Consider the following 20,382-nt stretch of genomic DNA (forward strand, 5'->3'; position numbering starts at 1 on the left):
CGGGCCGCCCCCGCCGCCCCCGCCCCCGCCCCCGGGGCTGCGCGCGGCCGGAGGGGCGGGGCGGCGCTGCGGACGTGGCGGCGCGGCCGCCATCGCGGGGGCTGCCATGCGGAGCGGGGACGACTAGAGCCGCGGCCCGGCTGGGCACGGCACGGCGCCACTCACCTCCCCGCGGCTGCTGCGCCGGGAGGGACCTGGGCGGGGGCGAGGAGGAGGAGGGGCCGGCGTGGGGCTCGCCGCCTGCGGGCCGTTCCACAGGGCCAGCCGCGGAGCATGGCCGGCAGAGGCGCCGGTGTCGGCCCGCAGCCGCCCGCCGTGGCGCAGCCGCTCGCCGGCGGTCACCTGTACCCCTTCGTGAGTGCGGAGAGCGAGGGGCCCGAGGAGGAGGGCGAGGTGTCGGAGCTGCGGCCGCGGGGCAGGGAGAAGGTCCGGCGGAGCGCGTCGAGGGACAGGCTGGATGATATCGTCCTGCTGACGAAGGACATCCGTGAGGGGGACACGCTGAACGCGATCGCGCTGCAGTTCTGCTGTTCGGTGAGTGCCCGGGACCGGGCCCGGCCCGCTGCCCGCTGCGGCAGCGCCTGGGAAACGCCGCGTTTCTCAGAATTGGAAAACGACGTCAGAGTGTTTGTGTTACAGCGCGGGGTTCCGGTTCCGTGGGCTTTCCCTTTTTAAACTGATATAAGTGTGAGAAATAAGTGCACGGTTTTGGTTTTGACACTCAGAGTACGTGTTACTTTCAGTCACAGGTCGGCACAACTAGTGCCATCCTCGCTGTCGAGCTGCGTGAGGAGGTGTTACTGAACTGTCTAAAGGGTTTGTGTGGAGCCCTAATTCCATCAAAGCAGGGGGGAAAAAAACGTTCCGTATTTTTCTTTTGAATTCGGCTAAGTTGCACTAGCATTTTAAGCATAAGCGTGCTGTACTTCTGGTAACTTTCCACCCCCGTGCACCGTTCACCGTGCTCACTTAGTTCTAGCTCAGTTCTTACATTAGTCTGATAAATGTCCTGCCTACCCAGTTTTGGCTGCCCGTGCTATTAAGACAATGACATTGTGCTTGGTTGATGTTTCCAGTTTTAACAGGAAATCAGCTGTGTGTGTTGATGTGACTGCTAAGTGCACAGGTGCCATGAGGTCAAGCTCAAAATCTGTATATAATGTGCTGTCATCTAATTCTTCAGGCAGAAATAGAATTGGGGGCCTCATATTGTGACTTCAGGTATTAAAGTCTTGACATAACTATTTTCCTAATCATGACAGACCTTAAATTCATTAGCCAAGTCTTGGCTTCAGAACTTACTGGTATTGCATATTTTGAGCAGATTAATGAGGTGAGGCCTCACTAAGAAAGGAAGGATAAATAAATTGTGCTCTCTCTTGCAAATTCAAGAGCATGTGGAGGAGCAGTCCCGGGGCTTGAGGCAGAAAGTATAAGTTGCATTGTGGTAGAATCATAAATTGCTGCATTTGGCAGTCTTTTATCCAATTTATTCAGCATCATATGCATAGCAAATACAGTGCCATAGGGACTGTAAGGATTTCTTGACATGAAAAAGGTTTGTGTGAACTTGGATGCAGTGCACCTTCAAATGAGCACAATGCCTGTGCTTTGCAGGTTACAGAAAAGCACTAATTTGGAAGTACTTCACTATGGTGATGTTTGTGGTTGTTCTTTCTGTAGTGAGCGAGTTACCATCTAAAAAGGCAATGATTTTACCAGGGTACTTAAATCCCTGCAGAGTGTTTCACTCATTGGACTTAAAATCTGAACTTACTGCAAGCAAAATGAGATTAATTTTGAGCAAGGGTAGGGAAAGGGAAGAGCTGACTTGACTTAGTTTATGACAGTTTAAGGTAGTAATGACAGTTTATAAGTTACACTTGTTTTCTGCCTTAGCCCCCAGGAGCAGCAAAATAACACACCTGTGGCTAGAATAATTGCAAAGTCATACCATCTAATAACTCCTAACTCAGAAGTTTTTCACTGAAGTAGAAATTAAGCGAAATTTACGTAATTTGAACACTTAAAGTGAGGTGAAGTGTAATTAATATAGTTGCCAACTGATAGCTAACATACATACAAGTAACTATATCTATGTGAAGTGACTTTCAGCCTTCCTATCTGAAGTGAGGGAGGTTCGAATCATAATTTCCTTCTTTCTGTAAAGTTGTTCAGATTTGGTCTTTGACCTCTTCTGACTTCATATTGTGTGTATAGGTATGAGTTGAAAAAAATGTAATGGTAATAAAAACCAAAGGCCTTGCCTTAGACTTTAACTTAAAATCTGAACTTAATTTGAGCAAAATGATATTTGTTTTGAGCAAGAATATGGAAAAGGAGAACTGACTTGGGTAGAGCAAAAACAAAGGTCTTGCCTTTGTTTGCTTACAAAAGACTTACATTTCTTAAGGTTGTAGTACTATTAAGAGAGTTTTGGTTCAATGAAGTATGATGTTTCAGCTGCTTTTTTTCATTTTTAGGTTGCAGATATCAAGAGAGTTAACAATCTTATCAACGATCAGGATTTTTTTGCCCTGAGGTCTGTCAAAATTCCAGTGAAAAAGTTCAGTGTGTTGACTGAAACCCACAAATCTCCAAAAGGAAGACCAGCTCTTCGACCTGCTCTGTGTTCCCCAGAAGTACAGGAAACATCTCTTTGTGATAAATTCTCTGCTAATGAGACTGCTGGCAACTTCCTAAAAGAAGTCGATCGAGATATAGAAGAAATAGTGAAGTGTAATGATACAAAAAGAGAGAATCTGAATGAAGTTGTTTCTGCTTTAGCATCCCAACAGATGTGTTTTGAAACTGATGGTAAAACTAAAAAATGCAAGGATCCTTACTATGGAGCAGACTGGGGTATAGGATGGTGGACAGCAGTAGTGATTATGTTGATTATTGGCATAGTAACTCCAGTTTTTTATCTCCTGTATTATGAAGTTCTAGTGAAAGCAGATGTCAGTCACCATTTTCCAATGGAATCTTCCCATTTGTTTGTCACAGCAGTATCGCATCACAAAGAAACAGAAAATGGAATAAATCCAACAAATATCATGAAAGTTGATAATCAAGGAGACCTTCAGCATTAGTAGTGGAAGATCCTAGACACCTATTATTTGTAGATACATAACATTACCTTAGGTAAAGGGGAATCCACAGAATGCAGAATGCATTTGGAACACAGAGAAAAGTGTACTGATGTGTGACTTGCCTTTATGGGCAGTATTCCACTACAAGGATATTTCTGGGGATCACATAATCTTTGAATATGCCTGAGACAGGCAGTTTGCAAGATCGGGGTGTAAATTAAGGTATGAAGTCATCTCTGAAGCTTTGCACTTTTTTCTATTTTGATAGGCATGTTTCTTAATTAATGATGAGGTGAAAAATTGTATTTCAAATTAACACACAAGGAGTCTCACTGTGAGTGTGTTTTACAGCCCAGAAATGGGCATATGGGGATAGCTAACTTTTAAACATCTGAAAGTATTTATAGAATTCGTAGTAGACTTGACATTTTAATACCAGGTTTGCAGTTGTAAGTTAAAATAGTGTTCTCATAATTGTATCTTTCTTATAGAGTAAGATTTTTTAAAGACTCAATCATTCCATAATTATTTGCCTCTATGAACTTCTTTTTACAACTGACTATTACAGAGGCAGTAGCAAATACTTAACTGGAATCTTGAAATCTTGTGCCTATGGTCAACCCATTCTTTAGTACTTCTCAGTATTGGCACTAGGGTAATTTGTTTTCTCTGTATGACTCTGTGCCTCAACAGTCCAGTTACGAGTCTTCCTGAAACTTCACATTCTTCCTTGGTATCCTGCTGAAAACTGACTGGACTGCATTCTCATCTGGTCACCTGCACGTAGAATGAAAGAAATGCAGAAATGTGGCACCTTGCTGTAACTGTCCCAGTAGTCCTTATTTTCTGCTGATAGATTTTTTTTTTCCCCCTCCAGTTAATATCAGTTTAGGACCAACTGATTCTTCAGACAGCAGTCATGTGGGTACTGAGCATATTAATATTGGTCTTGTGCCCATGAACCTCAAACACTTAACTTTTTCCTGAAATGTCCTAGAAAACTTCAAATTATATTTGATGCCTGCTAGCAAATTGCAACAGAGTGGACAAACTTGCAGCTTCAGACTTGTTCTTTGCATATTAGGGTGTTCATTAACCACTCTGCTCTTGAATGTTTCTTTTGGAGTTTCATGATCAACCTTGGTTTTCCCCTCTTTTTCTTCCCCATCTGAAAATGCTACAAGATAAAAAACATAAATAAAACCTCTATACCTCTGGAGTCTTCATATAGAAAGGAGGTACTTGTGTACTCAGAATACTTTTAAATAAAAACTGAGATGGTGCCTTTAATTTTTTTGTTATATCTGACTTGTGGACCAAGAATTCCATTCCCTGTTCAAAATAGTATTTATTACCAAAATCTGAGATAACAAACTTGATTACAGCTTAAAAAGAGACAAGTGGAAAAACAGTCAGCATCTTTTAAACTACTATTGTTGACTTTCCTATGAGTGACTTGACTAAGTATATACAGTATAAAAGGGCAGGTAAAGTGAATGTGTTCTACCTGTTGAGGTATTCCAAAACGCTTGGTCAGATTCTGAGAGTCGAGTCTTAGGCACAATCTATTCTTGGTGCACCTCTTGCCCCAAGAAGTGGGGCAGATAGTCTTCACTGGCATGCCAAGTGTATGAACAATAATAGACTAACTTGCATTATGTTGAAATTGAGGCAGGCCAAAGCTTGAAGGGAAATGGTGTACAGTGTACAGTTAGTACATAATCATAGTTGCCTGAACTATGATCTGTGACTGTTGAACCTTTTGATTAAAGGAGTATCTGTGGAGATAGTGAGCCTACTCATAGTCTCTGCACTAGAAAAGAGGTTACAAACATCATGAATGTGACGCCTTGCATAACTCTTGTTTTCAAAGATCTTTTCAAGTAGTTGTTCTTTTCAGTAAGAGAATATGCCAGAACAGAAACACTGAGGTTGCAGTTCTAATGCTATATGAAAAAATGCTTCACAAAATAATTTATGATGGCGAAAGTGATAACAGTTCTCAGTTAAAACTTTGAAAGGTGACTCACTCAGACAAGAAAGCTTTGGCACATAAAAGCAAATGTTTTCTGTATAGCATGAAACCTGGTATAGAATGCATCTTTTTTTTTTCTGCAAGCTTTTTTATTGCTTTGCTTCTTCTCCCATCATTCTGTTGCTGAAACTCAACCAGTTGTAACACTTTATCCTCCCATTTCTTACAGATTCATCAAAGAACTTTAAATTAGCTATGGTGATGATAGCATAAGCCTAATTTACAGCACATACCTGAACTGGTGGGTACCAAATTGCTGTGGTGCAGAAGCGAATTTAACTGTGGTTGTGGTTTGACTAGGTCAGGAGGCGTCTGACCTCTTGATGTATGGATGCAGAGCTCTGTGGCAGTGGAGCTGAAGAGTCCTCTAGTGTGTCCCAGACTTTTACAGTGTTGAAGACCTGTGGCTTACTGGCACTAAATTAAGGGTGATATGCCTTGATTTACTTTAGGATAAGCACTCTTTGGAAAAACACTAAAAGCTATTTTATTGGACCATACTCCATTCTAACCAAGAGCCTGTTTTTACATATGTATTACATAACATATTTCATACAATGCATTTTTAATTAGAGTTAACTTAATCAGAAAATACAGTAGATCTCTCTTCAAGACTGTAGGACTCCTAATCCTCATAATTTACAACCACCAGCTGACTTGACTTTCTGCAGAATGTGGGAATCTTTACAGCTTTTTTCCAAAGTACAGCACAACTGGTAGTTCATCATTACGTGTCAACCCTGAATAAACAAGGTAACTGCTCTGTGAGGAACTTAAATCTGATTCAAGTTAAAATCTGTGAAGTTAGTACTTTAGAAACTGACTTCTTAAACAAACAAACCAAAAGACAAGTAAACAAAAGAAACCCAAAAAGCAAACAAAAAGGAGCCAAAACCCCCACAAAAATGGAATACTTGAAATCGCCTTTTGGATTAATTACAACATGCTGTTCAGAAAAAAGGTTCTAAACTTAAATGCATATTACACTGTTGGATCATATAAAATGAAGTGTTTTAAGTCTAGTATACTTTGGAGTAAGTTCTCACAATAATCTTTGTAACTTTTCTAAGGGCTGAAAATACAACTTTGTGAAAATTTTCTGAGGATGCAAGTCTTATTTTAAATGCTTTTGCTCTTCTGCTTTTAGAAGAATATAAGTAATATATGTAAAATAAAGATTTTATTTTAGACTGCAGTGAAAATGGTACATCTAATATATTTTTAGTTCTAAGAAGTAGTTTGCATGTTTTATTACAGCAGGCCACTATGACCTACAATAAAAATCTTTGGCCAGCAAATACTTTGTTGGCAGTAGCTGCATGTAGCATTCATATCTAGCATACCATAACTTCAGCCTTTGTGGTTTTTTTCTGTTCATGCCTTGTAAACTTTGTCCTTTTCTGCATAAATTTCAGAGAACTTATTACTTCTCAGAAATAGGTATGAACAACTAAGGGAGGAGTCAGTGAAGTTTTTAAGATGGTGAGATGACACTGAAAGCAATATTCTTCTTCTGTGCTATCAATTAGAATTTTAATATATACCTGTCCAAAATTGAAGTTTGATGAAAGCCAAATAATAGTTGTAGGTTTTATTGGCATTATAGTCTTGCAGTAAATTCTTAGCAATCGGAAAATCAGCTTCTAAAAAGAGGTGCAAGCACTATGCCTCTGGAAGAGCACAATCTCACTGCTTTTCAGAAGTGCTTTTGCACTGATCTATGTACTTGCAGAACTTGTTCCTAATTGATGGCCTCATTTGCCATAGCTAAACTAGTCCTGGAGGGTCCAGCCTAAGACTTTGCAATTGCTTTTGGAGGACAGAGGTCACTACAGTTTACTTCATAAAAGATCAAAAAGATCTGATTTTTACCAGAGTAATATTTCTCAGCAGTGCAGCAGGAAGGCAGTTGTCCATTAGCAGAATGATGAATGGAGAAAGTAAATGGTCCTCAAGAATTGCTGTCTGCTACAGAATAAGATACTGTACTTGTTCAGGCAAGCCACAACTTGTCAACAAATTGTTATTCATACAGTAATTCTTTTCTAGTGTTAATTTTATAGTTCCATCTTTGACAAATGCCATCTCTTTGCATTCCTTTCGTAGGGGGCAAGGAGTCTCACCATTCACCTCGCAGGGAAAGAACAGCTTGCAGCAGCAGTTACAGTCATGGCAAACAAATTTAATTGTCAGCATACTTACCTCATTCACACCTTCTCTCTGTGTTTTGTATTTCATACACAAGAAATGGGCACATCCATTCACAAAACAACTGCTGATGTGTGATGTTACAAAAAAAAATTAACTGGCAGAATGCGTCTCCTGTGCAGTGCAGCTGAATGCTTACTACACATTGTAGTCAACAACACTTCAAAACAGAAGTGGTATACCTCTGTGGTGTGACCTGTGCAGCATTTTATTTTCGTTTCCTTTACATATGATAGGCATTATCAGAACATTTCAAAATTACACCTTAAGGACGGAATTCTTGCTGCATACAGAAGTTCACAGACTTAATGCAGAATTGCTTCCCAGTCACCAGTGAGGTGAAATAATTTTAAGTAAATAAAACCTCAAAACCCGCCAACTAAAAAAAGCCCAAAAACCCTGATCAGTAATGTAACAATAAAAAATGGTATTTTTTTACTATCAAAAGAGAGTGAGACACAGAAAATGTGCTGTCACAGTGTTCTTCAAGCATCCAATCTCAGTAGTAAATTTTCAACACTGCAGCTGTTGGTTCTCAAATACACAGAATGTTTCCAAACATTCAGCTTTTGCTTTTTCTTGGCATTCTCTTATTTTTCTAATTGAAACATCATACATTGAAATGCTTCACCACATTCCTTTTCTATATTTTGGGGTTTATTTCTCACTGATTTGTTGTCTGTTTCTGTCCAGTTTGTTTGGCAGGAAAGTAAACAAGTATGTCAACAATTAAATAGCATCTGCCAGCTCACTTAACAGCTCTGAGGTAAGAAAATATTGCCCAGGCACAGAAACTGAGGAAAAGTGCTCAAATTTTCATCACTAGTGAATGCACTGGTGTAAACTAGGATTCCATCATTTCTTAAATTCTGCCATATATTCTTTCTAAGCCAAATTATCCTTAATTATTATTTATGCTGACTCATAAAGGTAATATATTTTAATGTGTTCCTTTTTACGAAAATACTAAAAGCAATGTGTTCTTTTAACTAGACGAACGGTTCTTCAAATTACTGTCATGGTGTTTGTATGTATCACTAAGGTTCTTCCAAGTCAGTTTATGTTAAAGTGCATAGCTGTCAACTATTTTGTGTTACCTGAACTCAGAAATTTACATAAAGTTCTTCAGGAGAATCAGCTGCCAACAAGCAGCTTATGTCCATAAAGGCTATATGTCTTTTTTTGCAGTGGTCATCAAGAATTTCATTATTTCTTTCAAGATTTTTCTGTTGAGGCATAGAATTAACTAGTTGTTGGGGGTTGGTTTTTTTCCTTTGTCTCTATGGAGTTTTCCCTATTGTCTTTCTAAGAAATCTATTCGCTACAACCTAGCATTGATGGCTAGTGACAGGGGGAGGGGAGATAATCCCTATCCCTGTTTTTTTGAAAGTTTCTCTTATGGGGAAGTGGGGTGTGGAAAGAGAGAGAACACCACGAGACTCAGGAGGCAGATAAAGGTGTGGGCAGCTGCTCAATTTCAAGTAAAATGCATACATATTTTTTTCTGTGCATAGGAAACACAATGGCATAAAGCTTACACTATTTGTAGACATTCCAGAGTACCTTAAAAAGGCATGTCTGCAAGACACTTGGCAAAAGAACAGAAAAAATTATTCTCTCTCCTCTTTTTTTTTCCTCTCCTCTCTCCTCTAGCATAGGACAATTAAACTCCAATGTCTTTTTGGAGAGTCTGCTTAAAACAGAGCTAAAGCATTAAGTCTGTTGATACTCAGCCTACCTCCAGAATTCGGCTTCAAGTTGTAGAAGGCTTGAACAGTTAATCACATAAAACCAGCAGCTACTATGTTGCTTCAACCACATTGTCATCACTGACAGCACCAAAAGCATCTCAAAAATAGGAAGAAATGTAGTCATTTTCCTAAACCAATGGGAAAAAAAAATTACTATATATGTACGGAAGACAATTTATAGAACAAACATGATTTAAACTGCACTTGAGCACCCACAGTTTAAAACAGTAATAGATTCTTGGGAAAGAAAAAGGAAAATTCTGTAATGAAGTTTTGATATATACAAAACAACAGGCATCACTGTTCTCATGATGAAAAGGAGTACTTGTGTGTATTGATTCTGTCAGAACACACTCATGTGTACAAGATTTTTTTCCAGAGCTCACTTAAATTTACAATATAGTGTAGTTCAGCAAAGATCATGAATGTTATCATTTCTCCCACAACAGCTCTGCCTTATTGGGAGCTAAGGGACATTTCCCTGCCAACCAACACACTATCTATGACTGGGATATAACTGTGTCAATAGGAAAACTAATATTATACCTCTTCATGCTCTTCATCATATTCCTCTGTTCTTCTGCTTCTTCATCATCCTCACCTTCTTTGTCTTTTGTCTTTCTTATCTTCAGATTTTTCTTCCGCATCCTTCTTTTCTAGCTCCTGTCAACAGGCAATTACCTTAACAAGGTAATGCCATGTTACAACAACAGCATATCTTCTATACTACCAAAGAGTTAAGATGCAGTTAACAGCAAGACTGTTAGCATAACAATGCTGTGCAAATATTGTGTCAGTATTTCAACCAGTATGATGTGAAGCACAATGATTTACTTGATCGAGCCTCAGCCGTAAAAAATCATGTCCTGTATAACAGAGATGATGATTTCCCTTTATCATCCACTGTTCAAACAGTTGACAGGCCATGTCATACTTGATAAAACAACACCACATACTGTATGGAATAATATAACTGCTTCAAACAACTCATGGAACACCAGGAGAAAAAATGCCAAGCTGTTTCACCTTTAAGGTTCCCACATGCCACATGTAGGTAAGTAATTGCCTACAAAACAGAAGTCACTTCCTAAGTTTCTGTATGTTTCTTCCTTCTCGACTTAGTAAATTGTTTTAAGTTCAAACATCAGTAAATTGATGAAACAGCAAAAGATTTAAAAACACTGGCACCAGTTCCTCCTTCTGTAAGCTCCAGTAGTAGCTCTGTTGTTCACATTAGGCCCAGTGAAGAGCAATTGGTTGTTGTGTTCAGGTGCAAACAAGAGCAAGGAAGTTGTCTCTCCACAGCCAGACTCTATCTTTACCCTAACCCTTGCTCCCCTACTACCACGCTGCAGAACAGCTGCCTGTCAGAATAACAAGACCAGAAAAAGTCTATGCTGGTTATTCCATTTAAAACTAGTAAATATACTAGGTTTCATTTTCCTTCAATTTCTGTTATAAAATATAGAAACAGTGTGCACATCTTACCTCAATTTTTTAAATCACATCCAGATTACTTTTAGCCTCAAGAGTTTTTTTGCCATTTTTTTTCCCACCTAATGAGATAAAACACATCACTTTTTTTTTTTTAATGTGAAAATGACAAGTTCTCTTGTTTTACTTGTTCTTAAGAGTAAATATATCCTGAGAATGCCACAGAAATTCCATAGTGTCTGGATTAAAAATACCTTAGATTTTGAGCTATATAATTCACAGAGATGTAAATGTCTAATTTATGTAAGAGGCCAGTCTGAAATTCAGTTTGAACAAGTAGTTGACCAGAGGCTGGGCTAAAGTATGACACTCAGCTTCAGAAAATAATAGTCACCTATATACTTAAAATATGCAAAGAAACTAAAACAAAATCTCACTTGTTATGTTTAATTATCTTGAAAAGATAAAACCTCATTTTTATTAATTCATACAAGACATCAATGATGGATGCTTCAAACAAGTAGATATAAGAAAAAAGGCAAAACTTCATTAGCTCTAACAGAAGGCATGATCACTATAGTTACATGTCTTTTGCACTACAGTTGGCTCTCATCTAATGAATCTATGTTATGTAATTCTACTTAGTTCCTTGTTTCATGAACATAATCTTTATTAAATTACTCCCTGATTAACTACATGGTGGGGCAAAGATCAAAAATAGCATTCCATATAGTACAAGTTACTTGAATGGCAGCACCCAAAACCAAAGTTCCCCAGATACCAGCCAAATACTCAAGGAAGCAGAGCACCAAGAACTGCTGAGAAAACACCTATATTTTATCAAAAGCATTTGTCATAAATAATACTGAGTTTATTCCAGTGTTTTGCCTAGGAAAGGATTATATGACTAAAGCACTGCAGAGAGCTCAGGATAGTAAAGCTGCTCTGCAAAAACATGGAACAGCATCAAAGCAAATACATCCAAAATGAAGTAGGCATTTTAGGAGCACAAGAAGAGCAATTCAGAATTATGATCCCTGAACAGAAGGGATCATAAGCCCTGCCGGCTTTCAGAGATAATGCATATAGAACAAAGAGACATGTAAGATTTGTCTCTAAAAGCTGGGTATCTTTGGCTCTTAAGAAATTAGGTGACACTGATCCATTGTTAGAACTTCAAGCAAAATAGTTACCTACATGATATATCTTAGAGGTGCAATGGAATACAGTCTTATCTAATGTAATTTCTAAATTCCTTATCTTCCAGTACTTGGGCTAAAATGCATACATTTGAGTGCTATATATCTATGTGTATGGCTGGCCTACAATGTCAGCTGAATCCAGATGACATTTTGATTTATCTTTCTTATTCATGTTTCCTTTTTTTTTTTTTTTTCCCAGCCAGCACTGCTGGTATCTAGGATATTGCATTTCACAGTCCAGGGTCAATGTGGGAGAGATGTGAAATTCTACCCAAAGTTTTGTCACTGAGAAGGCAGATGGTCAGTTAAAACAGAAACCAGGAAGAGGAAGGGGAGATGTGTAAAAGTAAAGCTGCCCCTGTGCATAGAACTGTACTAATCCCAAAACCACTCCTGCAAGCTAAAAAGGGAGAAGAGTGAACCTGGATTGAATTTCTGTGCAAATTCTGTTAATCTGTTCACCTTTGTTCCATCATGGTTAAAGTGTCACCAAAGTTATCTGTCCTCAAATAAAACAAAGACAAGTACCAAGAGCTCTAATGGGTCATTGGTCAGCTATGTAAACTTCCTGACTTATATATAACTTTGTATCATCAGGATTCCACAAAAAAAAAAAAAAACCCTTATCCTCACATGGTTTTTGCTTTTACAGAGAACCTGTTTTTTAATCAAATCAAATTCTGATGGTCAGCTGATCTTTGCCATTATAACATGTAGAGGAATGTACTTTTAATTAGAGAAACGGATACTAAAGAAAGAAAAATTCCCCCAGTGAGCAGTGATTGTCTTTTTATGATAACCACAACATTATTTTAACAAGAAATATTAATTTATTTCATTGGATCTTGGGTGAAAACTCTTGTGCATAGGCTTATAAAAGCCCTCAGTTTCTTCTTTTGGAATAAAACACCAGGTATATTGTGGTCCCAGCTGTGGAGATTTTGCACATAAATATTTCATTTTCAGTTGAATCTTACAGTCTACCTTCAGCACTATGCTTCTCAATGATGTTCTAAAAAGGAAAAAAGCTTCCAGCTGAGCCAGTCTCTATGACTAAGCACATTCACATTCCTTTTTTTATTTTATCTGTGAACTGAAAAATGACACATGAAAGACCTGGAAGAAAGCAAACAGTTATACATAAACAGACAGCTGAACACAGGAGGCCAAGAGTTTCTTTTCATGGGAAGCCACAGATTTCTACAGAGAACTTAAAATAAGTCATGCATATTAGAAAACACTTTTAAAAACAAATAATGCTGTGTAAGAAAAATCTGTTTTCCTTTAAGAACAAGCACTTCCCATTCCATCTGCTTTTGAAGGATCTGATTCACAATTCTGCAGAAAAAAGATGAAAATAAAAAAAATGTAGAATCAGAAAAAATAGAAAATAACCCACATTAAATTACAAAGAAAAGGCTTTTAAGTGCCAAAGTCAATGAATTCATTAACAAGATAATTGAAAAACCCAGAATATATAGGAAACCTGAACAGCCAATTACTATTGAATAGAAATTGCTGACTAAAGATACAGGTTTTCAAAACAAAAATCGTCTTTGGATTTTAATTTTTCACTGTTACATATCTTGTATGTTAATATGGTATATCAACAAGAAAGGCAGAAAGAAGATAAGTCTGTTCCAGTAAGTTAAAATCATCCTACAGAAGCAAAACAAAAATCACAAAAGACAGGCAAACTAACAAAATATTAAAAAAAAAAAAAAAAAAAAAAAAATCTGCCAAAAGCCTTAATGATTTAGACTAATTAACATTTCTAGATTTTTTTTCCCTGTAACTACCTCCAGTATGTCTTCTGTCTCTCAGCTACTATGTAACACTTGCTTCTTAAAATATATAACATACTTCTTTTGTTTGCCTTCTTTGGTTTTATCTCCCTTGAGAGTCTGCTCCAATCTGTACAGAAAATAGCTTCAATGTAGAAAAATGATAATTTATAGCAGTAATCCTTCCCCTGCCACCAGGGGAAGGAAGGGACCCCTTTTGTGCTTGATCCTATTTACATGCATGCCAAAATGTTTTAGCATAACAGTTTTAGGGAATTCTAGCTGTAATTTAAATTGAGGGAGAGGAGTCAGGATTGCGATTTTACCCACATAATGAAAACTGACTTCTATCCCAAGGAGACAAAAGTTCAGACATTCCAGTGGCCCATGGTCTCTTCAATTTAATTATTATATAATTAAGTTTGCAACAGTGAGAGCAGATACCCACAACAGACATCAGGTTGGGTTATTTTTGGTAACATCAATGTCAGCTCCAAGTTCAAAATTGTCTGTGCAGTAAGGAAAAAAGAGCAGGAGGGAAAGCTAAAGTCTGCATTTGTGCTTCAAATCAGTTGTTACAACTGAGTAAATAAATAAAAACAGATTCTTTCTTCTTTTTTTTTTTTTGACAAAACAATACTCACCTTGATCTGAAATCATGCCAAGTACAATATCTCTTAGCATACAGAATCAGAAGGAATAAAACAAACACTTAAAAGATCAGAACATTTCACAGGTTCAGAGGAAATTAGCCTTTGATAACCTTAGATCTGGTGTCCATGTCTCCTGCCCCTTTTCATTGTCCTTGTATTCTTGGCTATCTCTCAATTGCAATAGATAAAGTGTTATTCAGTGTCCCTAGTTAAAAGGCAGTCCAGACACAGTCCTTGATATTTACCTATAACTAAACAGCACAAAAAAAAAGTAAAAATAACAAAACAAAAAAAAAACAAAACAAAACAAAACAAAAAAAAAAAAAACCAACAAAAAAACCCCACCCAGAAACACCCAAAACAAACAAAACACTCCCAATACTTCAAAATTACTATAATTTATTCTTTTATCTTGAAAAAGCACAAAATAATTAAATGTAGATTTATTCAGAGATTAGGTTGAAACATCAAATATAACACTAACTCTCTACTTTTCAGGGTAGTGGTACTTTTCAGGTAGATTACAATCAAACTTTTTTTACAAAACCAGTGAGTAACATTTAACATCACTTTGTTAATCATAAATAGTATCCAAAAGGCTGTGTCTGATCATCATTGCCCAAGACTTTCAGTACTTCTGCAGTGGGAAAACTTTGCATCCTATCCAAAACAGCAGCTAACACTTTAATTCATTTAACCTCATTCCAGGCACAAGAACTCAATTGAGAAATGCATTATAAATAATACAGTAGTCATACAGTGTAAGTACATCCAGATATACTGAATAACCTTTTACATACAATATCTAATGCCAAAACTTTAGTATTTTAAAATCAGTCTCATTTTTTCTTGCCAAATTACCACATGCAACTGCAAAATCCACTTCATGCAAAATTACTGAATCTGATTGCACTGTTAATCCAAGTAGGGATAATATTCCCAGATATTTTACAAAAAATAGTAGCAAGATAGCCTTTGGCCTTTAGAGTCAAAGACTTCTAGCACATAATCACAGACTATAGAATCACATGAGGGTTTGAGTAGGGAGGGACCTTAAACATTGTCTCATTCTAACCCCATTGCCATTACCAAGGACACCTTTCACTAGATCAGGTTACTCAAAGCCCCATCCAACTTGGCACTGAACCTCCAGAAATGGAGCATCCACAACTTCCCTGAGTCACCTGTGCCAGTGCCTCAACACCCTCACAGTAAAGAATTTCTTCCTAATACCTAATTTAAATTTACTCTCTTTCAATTTGAACCTGTTCTCCCTTGTCCTGTCACTACATGCTATTGCTCCATCCTTCCTGTAAGTTTCTTTCAAATACTGGAAGGCTGCAATTGGGTCAGCATGAAGCCTTCTCTTTTCCAGGCTGAATAATCCCAATTCTCTATGTCTCTCCTCATAGGAGAGGTTCTCCATCCCTCTGATCAACAGAGTGGCTTCCTCTGGTCTTGCTTCAACAGGTCCATGTCCTTCCTGTCCTTCCTGAGGACCCCAGGGCAGAACAGCAGGTGGGGTCCCACCAGAGGAAGAGAGGGAAAAATCCCTCCTTCAACCTGCTGGCAATGCCCAACCCAGGTGCAGCACCTTGCACTCACTCTATTAAACCACATTAGATTCCCATGCAGCCACTTCTCCAGTCTGTGAAGGTCTCTCTGTATGGCATCCCATCCTGCAGGAATGTGCTCACCAAAGAAAAAGAAAACATCATAAATGAAGCTAAATCTTAAACTTAGTTATTATGAAGGCAAAGAGAAGAGAGTCTACAATTAAAATAACAATATCTCAAAGGACATTTATAGATGTAAACTAGTTACATTCATAGATGAAATTATCAGCAAAGAGAGGAAAAGTTTTGATAATAATTATACTATTATATAATTATTATATTATTATATTATTATAGTTTTGATTTCAGACCAAGGCTCTTTAGTGAAGAAATAATTGCTGATGCCATTAGTAAAAAAATACACTGACTCTTGCCACTCAAAATTAATGAATTAATTCCAAACCATAGCCAAGGTGTCAGTCACCCAGTCTTGGCAGATACACCTATAGCAAAAATTTGAATGATTCATAACTTACATCGTGAGGTTAATAAATAACTTTCTATAGAATATGCCTGCTATGCTCTCAAAATGAGTGTTGAATGATGCAAATCTTTGCTATATGGCACATTAACACACCAAAATTTCCAGGTAGAATGAGATACGGCTTTCATTTGCAACTTGAATAATGAAAGAAAGATAGGCAGATACCTCCTAACTAAATAAAGGGTTTCCCTTCTCATACTTCAAAGGACCATTTGGCTCACAGATATTGTTCTGAGGTTTCGTAACAATCCATTCACTCTCATAGCAGACAATCTATGAAGATCCTGCTTGCAACCCACCCTGTAACGCCCTCTTAGTTTTACAAGATGTTTTGTAAATCAGGTAACAGAAAATATCAGTTAAAAATAATCTATTCTACAGTTTTCTAAGTCTAGACCACTTTTGCCACAGAATGCAGTCCCAGAGACAACTGCACATTGCAACTTGAGATGAAAACAAGCTTTTTAAATTGCAGACCATCACTGATGTAATTATATCACCATCACTGATGTAATTATAATCCACCCCTCAGATGTGGCATTTTTGTACAATTAATGATGAAGCAAAAAGATATCTCAACTTACCCTTAGAGGTGATGAGAACATTTGAAGCATTATTTGAGTGGTTGTCTATCTGCTTTCCCTGCAACTGTCAATTCTGGTAGTTTATAAAGCTGACAGTTCTACTAAGGAATACACTCTGCAACAGAGAGAGATCACACTATTTCAGGAAGAAGGTTTCAGGAGCAAACATAATGAACACTAAGAATGATTACATGAGGAAAAGTCAGAAAAGAGAGATAATAACATTGTCTCATAAAACAGCTGGTACATTGGACACAACCCTGGCTGACTCTCAGACACACCAGTTTCCTTTTTTGTGCCTCTAACAGAAATAACAAACTTCAAGCCTGACAAAGATCCAGACCGTACCAAGCCTCTAGTGAGACAGAAATCCAAAGACACTGAACTTGTTTACCCAGAAGATGGAAGAGGACATATGATAAAAGAGTCATTCAAAATTCCTCTGTCATCATAAAGGGGTTTAGAAATAAGGACCAGACCTGTTCTTGCCTCATAACCAGTTTTACCCAGTTACACCCCCTGGGCTCCAGCTGCAGGTCAGGGAAAATACTCTTGTGGTTTGTGAGTCACAACATCTGGCTGGCAATGTGTTCACTGCTCACACTGCTCCATTTTACATATTTTAGTACACAAACAATTGCACAGTAAGGTGTGTTACATTCAAAGCCTAATTAAAAAAAAATGCAGTTTCAAAAACATCTAGAATTCACCATTACACCATGAACAGAATTTACCAAAAAATCCTGAGGGGATTGAATTATACACCTGTATATTATCAACATCATGAATAGTTAGCCAGGAAATATTCTGATTGGTTTTGTGTGTAAATCAAACCTTACATTTTAGAGTTTAAGTCAGATTATTCAAAATCACCACAGGATAAGACGGAAAAGATCATCCAGTGTTTAGCCACTTCAGGTTTTTTAAACACTTTTATAAAGCTCTAACAGCACTTGCCATTTATAACATTCAGAATAAGCACTGAGCAGCTAATAAAACTAGACAAAAAATCATGAATGAAAAGAAGCACTTCTCACTGTAATAATCACCAGTGAGTTCAAGATTTACAAAACCCTCACAGCATGGTAAACACATAAGTCTTTCAGCTATACTTTCCTTCTTTCCCATTAGCTCAGTTTTTTTGATCAGGAAGCTTGATTTTTAACAGTATAATGATGCATGACTGGATGTCGAGTATTAACTCCTGCATTTATTGTTATCAAACAACAGCAAAGCAATTAATTTTTAGTTATGTGTAAGCAAAAGAAAATCTTAGGTCCCACAGAGTAAAATCAAGACTTGGCTTCTAATCCAGCTCTGCTTCTGAGAAAAACTTCAATAAATTACTCATCCTCATCTCAATCTTCATATTTCAAGGGACTTGTCAGTAACACTTGCCAATATTTCCTGAATGGACTTAGGGGCAAAATAAATGAGTATGTTTTAGAATTTCCATCTATTAAATAAAATATTGATTATTTTGAGTATGTCTTTACACAATTTCAATGAAACCTGAATGCAACACTGATATTTACTCCGTAATTCTTTGCTCTGTTGAAAAATTTCAGGGTATTGTAGCACATAGAAATACCAAATTGGCTTGTATTGGCTAGCATATAATTGAAAAGGCTGCATGTAAATGGTCTAAATGTTTATTACTGTATACCAAATGGAATAGATGTTTGATACCTCTCTTTTCCACACAGTAGTTGCTTTCCAGTTACAGCACTTCAATAAGTGTAACAGCAGAGAAATTCCCTATTAGCTCACGCTGCCATTTTTACTTCCTCATTATCAGTAAACTCATCCTCAACACATGCTTTTAATTACATCAGGCTTCACAAAATAAAATGTAGATATAAATAAAAATAAAAAGCAACAAGCAAACCTTGATGTTCATCTCCTGCTGTCAAGAAGCATGGCATTTCTTTCGTTGTTCCTCTAAGCTCTTGTTTTAAGGCCAACATGTAATCTTCATCTTCTCCTGTTTTCAGAGGCACTGGCTTATTGCCTGTACTTTGTACAAATTATGTTTGTTATTTGTGAGGTTCTAATATCCACCAACTATACAGGTACATTAACAAAAGTTACAAGAAAAATGTACACTTCATGGCATTTTTACATGCATAGTAACTATGTTTATATCTAAATTTATACCTTCTATAATTTCACTTTTGTATTGAGCTCAACCAGAAGAACCAGAAGTGTGAAAAAAGATTAAGAACCTTGAACTTTCTGTGACTACATTCTAGTGTTTTTGACAAAGTGACATAGGCAAAGGGGTAATTAAGATAATCAAAAGTCAATAAAAGACTCCAGCAGGAATGCAAGCTAAGTGCTGAAAAAAGATTGTTTCTAACTAAAATATTTAACAAAAGTCATAAAAGAAGAGCCTCCAAAACATTTACAGTCACATTTCTTCACCTTCACTTTATGCCAAGCTTTATCTCATGAATTGCACTTCATTGTGCTGTACACTGTCCATTGTACATCGCACTGTACAAAATGTGACCACGGGAGAAGAAGACAATAGATGGGAGGGAAGCTCAGCTGAAGCACTGTGATACTGTTTACTCCCACAGACCACAAGGAGACTGCTGGAAGGTCCTAGCCCACAAATCCCACAAGCTGTTCACTATTAACTGCAAGATCACTGTACTGCACCTTGCCTGGTGCAGCCAGGTGCTGCAGACTCACTGCTGTACCTGCACCAGTGCATCCTTTCACTAAGGCCAGAGAAAACATGCTGATGCCTGTTTTTCCTACTTGTTACTTTCACTGAAATATTTTGATAATTCAAAACCACATTTCCGTGTCACCCTGCAGCACAGAATACTGTCTAAAAATAAGCATTTTTATATAATCAAATAATAAGCATAAATATTTTTTAAGAGAAAAAAAGGGAAGGGAAGGGAAGGGAAGGGAAGGGAAGGGAAGGGAAGGGAAGGGAAGGGAAGGGAAGGGAAGGGGAAGGGAAGGGAAGGGAAGGGAAGGGAAGGGAAGGGAAGGGAAGGGAAGGGAAGGGAAGGGAAGGGAAGGGAAGGGAAGGGAAGGGAAGGGAAGGGAAGGGAAGGGAAGGGAAGGGAAGGGAAGGGAAGGGAAGGGAAGGGAAGGGAAATTCTTAGAAAATAGGATGAAAAGCAAGATGTGAGCCTTAAACTTGTACTTCTACTTTATGTGCAAGTGGCTTAATATACTTCAATGCATCCAAAGGTTTTAATTCAATCCCTGCACTCTGGTATCTCTCTGAAGAATTCAGAGACCCTCGGCTCACTGACTCCCAACAATTCATAAAAGAGAAGATTCACAGATTTAAGCTTTTCAAATTCCTCCAAACCTATGCACACAGTTTCCCGGGCAGCTGCTTTCTCTGTCTATATAAAATAAAGCAATCTAAATTTTGTTGAATAACGAGACTTTTGTTTCCCATTTATAACACTCCTGATCGTAGATCCTTGATTTTCAGAGGCAGGTGCGTGATTTACCAAAATAAGAGTATTGGTCTAATACTGACACTCAACTGTGACGGACAAAAGACT

General features: G+C 37.8%; 2 protein-coding genes across 2 annotated transcripts; one reads left to right on the forward strand and one right to left on the reverse strand.

Annotated features, from left to right (window-relative positions):
* The first annotated feature begins 40 nt into the window (after nucleotides 1–40).
* LYSMD3 (LysM domain containing 3) lies at nucleotides 41–6,322 on the forward strand. The gene is made up of 2 exons (XM_079331432.1): nucleotides 41–534; nucleotides 2,484–6,322. The coding sequence occupies exons 1-2, from the start codon at nucleotides 274–276 to the stop codon at nucleotides 3,090–3,092; spliced, it is 870 nt and encodes a 289-aa protein (XP_079187558.1). The 5' UTR covers nucleotides 41–273; the 3' UTR covers nucleotides 3,093–6,322.
* Nucleotides 6,323–8,992: 2,670 nt separating this feature from the next.
* POLR3G (RNA polymerase III subunit G) lies at nucleotides 8,993–18,864 on the reverse strand (the record flags this gene model as incomplete). Its single annotated transcript, XM_079331383.1, is given in 7 exon segments — nucleotides 8,993–9,184; nucleotides 9,188–9,214; nucleotides 9,633–9,661; nucleotides 9,664–9,701; nucleotides 9,703–9,749; nucleotides 17,192–17,198; nucleotides 18,686–18,864. Coding segments are annotated over 7 exon segments (375 nt in total), but the record flags the coding sequence as incomplete, so codon positions are not given.
* Nucleotides 18,865–20,382: the final 1,518 nt, after the last annotated feature.

This window comes from Erithacus rubecula (assembly GCF_903797595.1).
Source record: "Erithacus rubecula genome assembly, contig: SUPER_Z_unloc_3, whole genome shotgun sequence".
Lineage (NCBI taxonomy): Eukaryota > Metazoa > Chordata > Aves > Passeriformes > Muscicapidae > Erithacus > Erithacus rubecula.

Bases quoted from the DNA above. Each gene is read 5' to 3' on its own strand.
- LYSMD3 (XM_079331432.1), top strand. From the start codon at position 274: ATGGCCGGCAGAGGCGCCGGTGTCGGCCCGCAGCCGCCCGCCGTGGCG. The intron at 535-2,483 runs GTGAGTGCCCGG...TTTCATTTTTAG, and splicing joins CGCTGCAGTTCTGCTGTTCG to GTTGCAGATATCAAGAGAGT.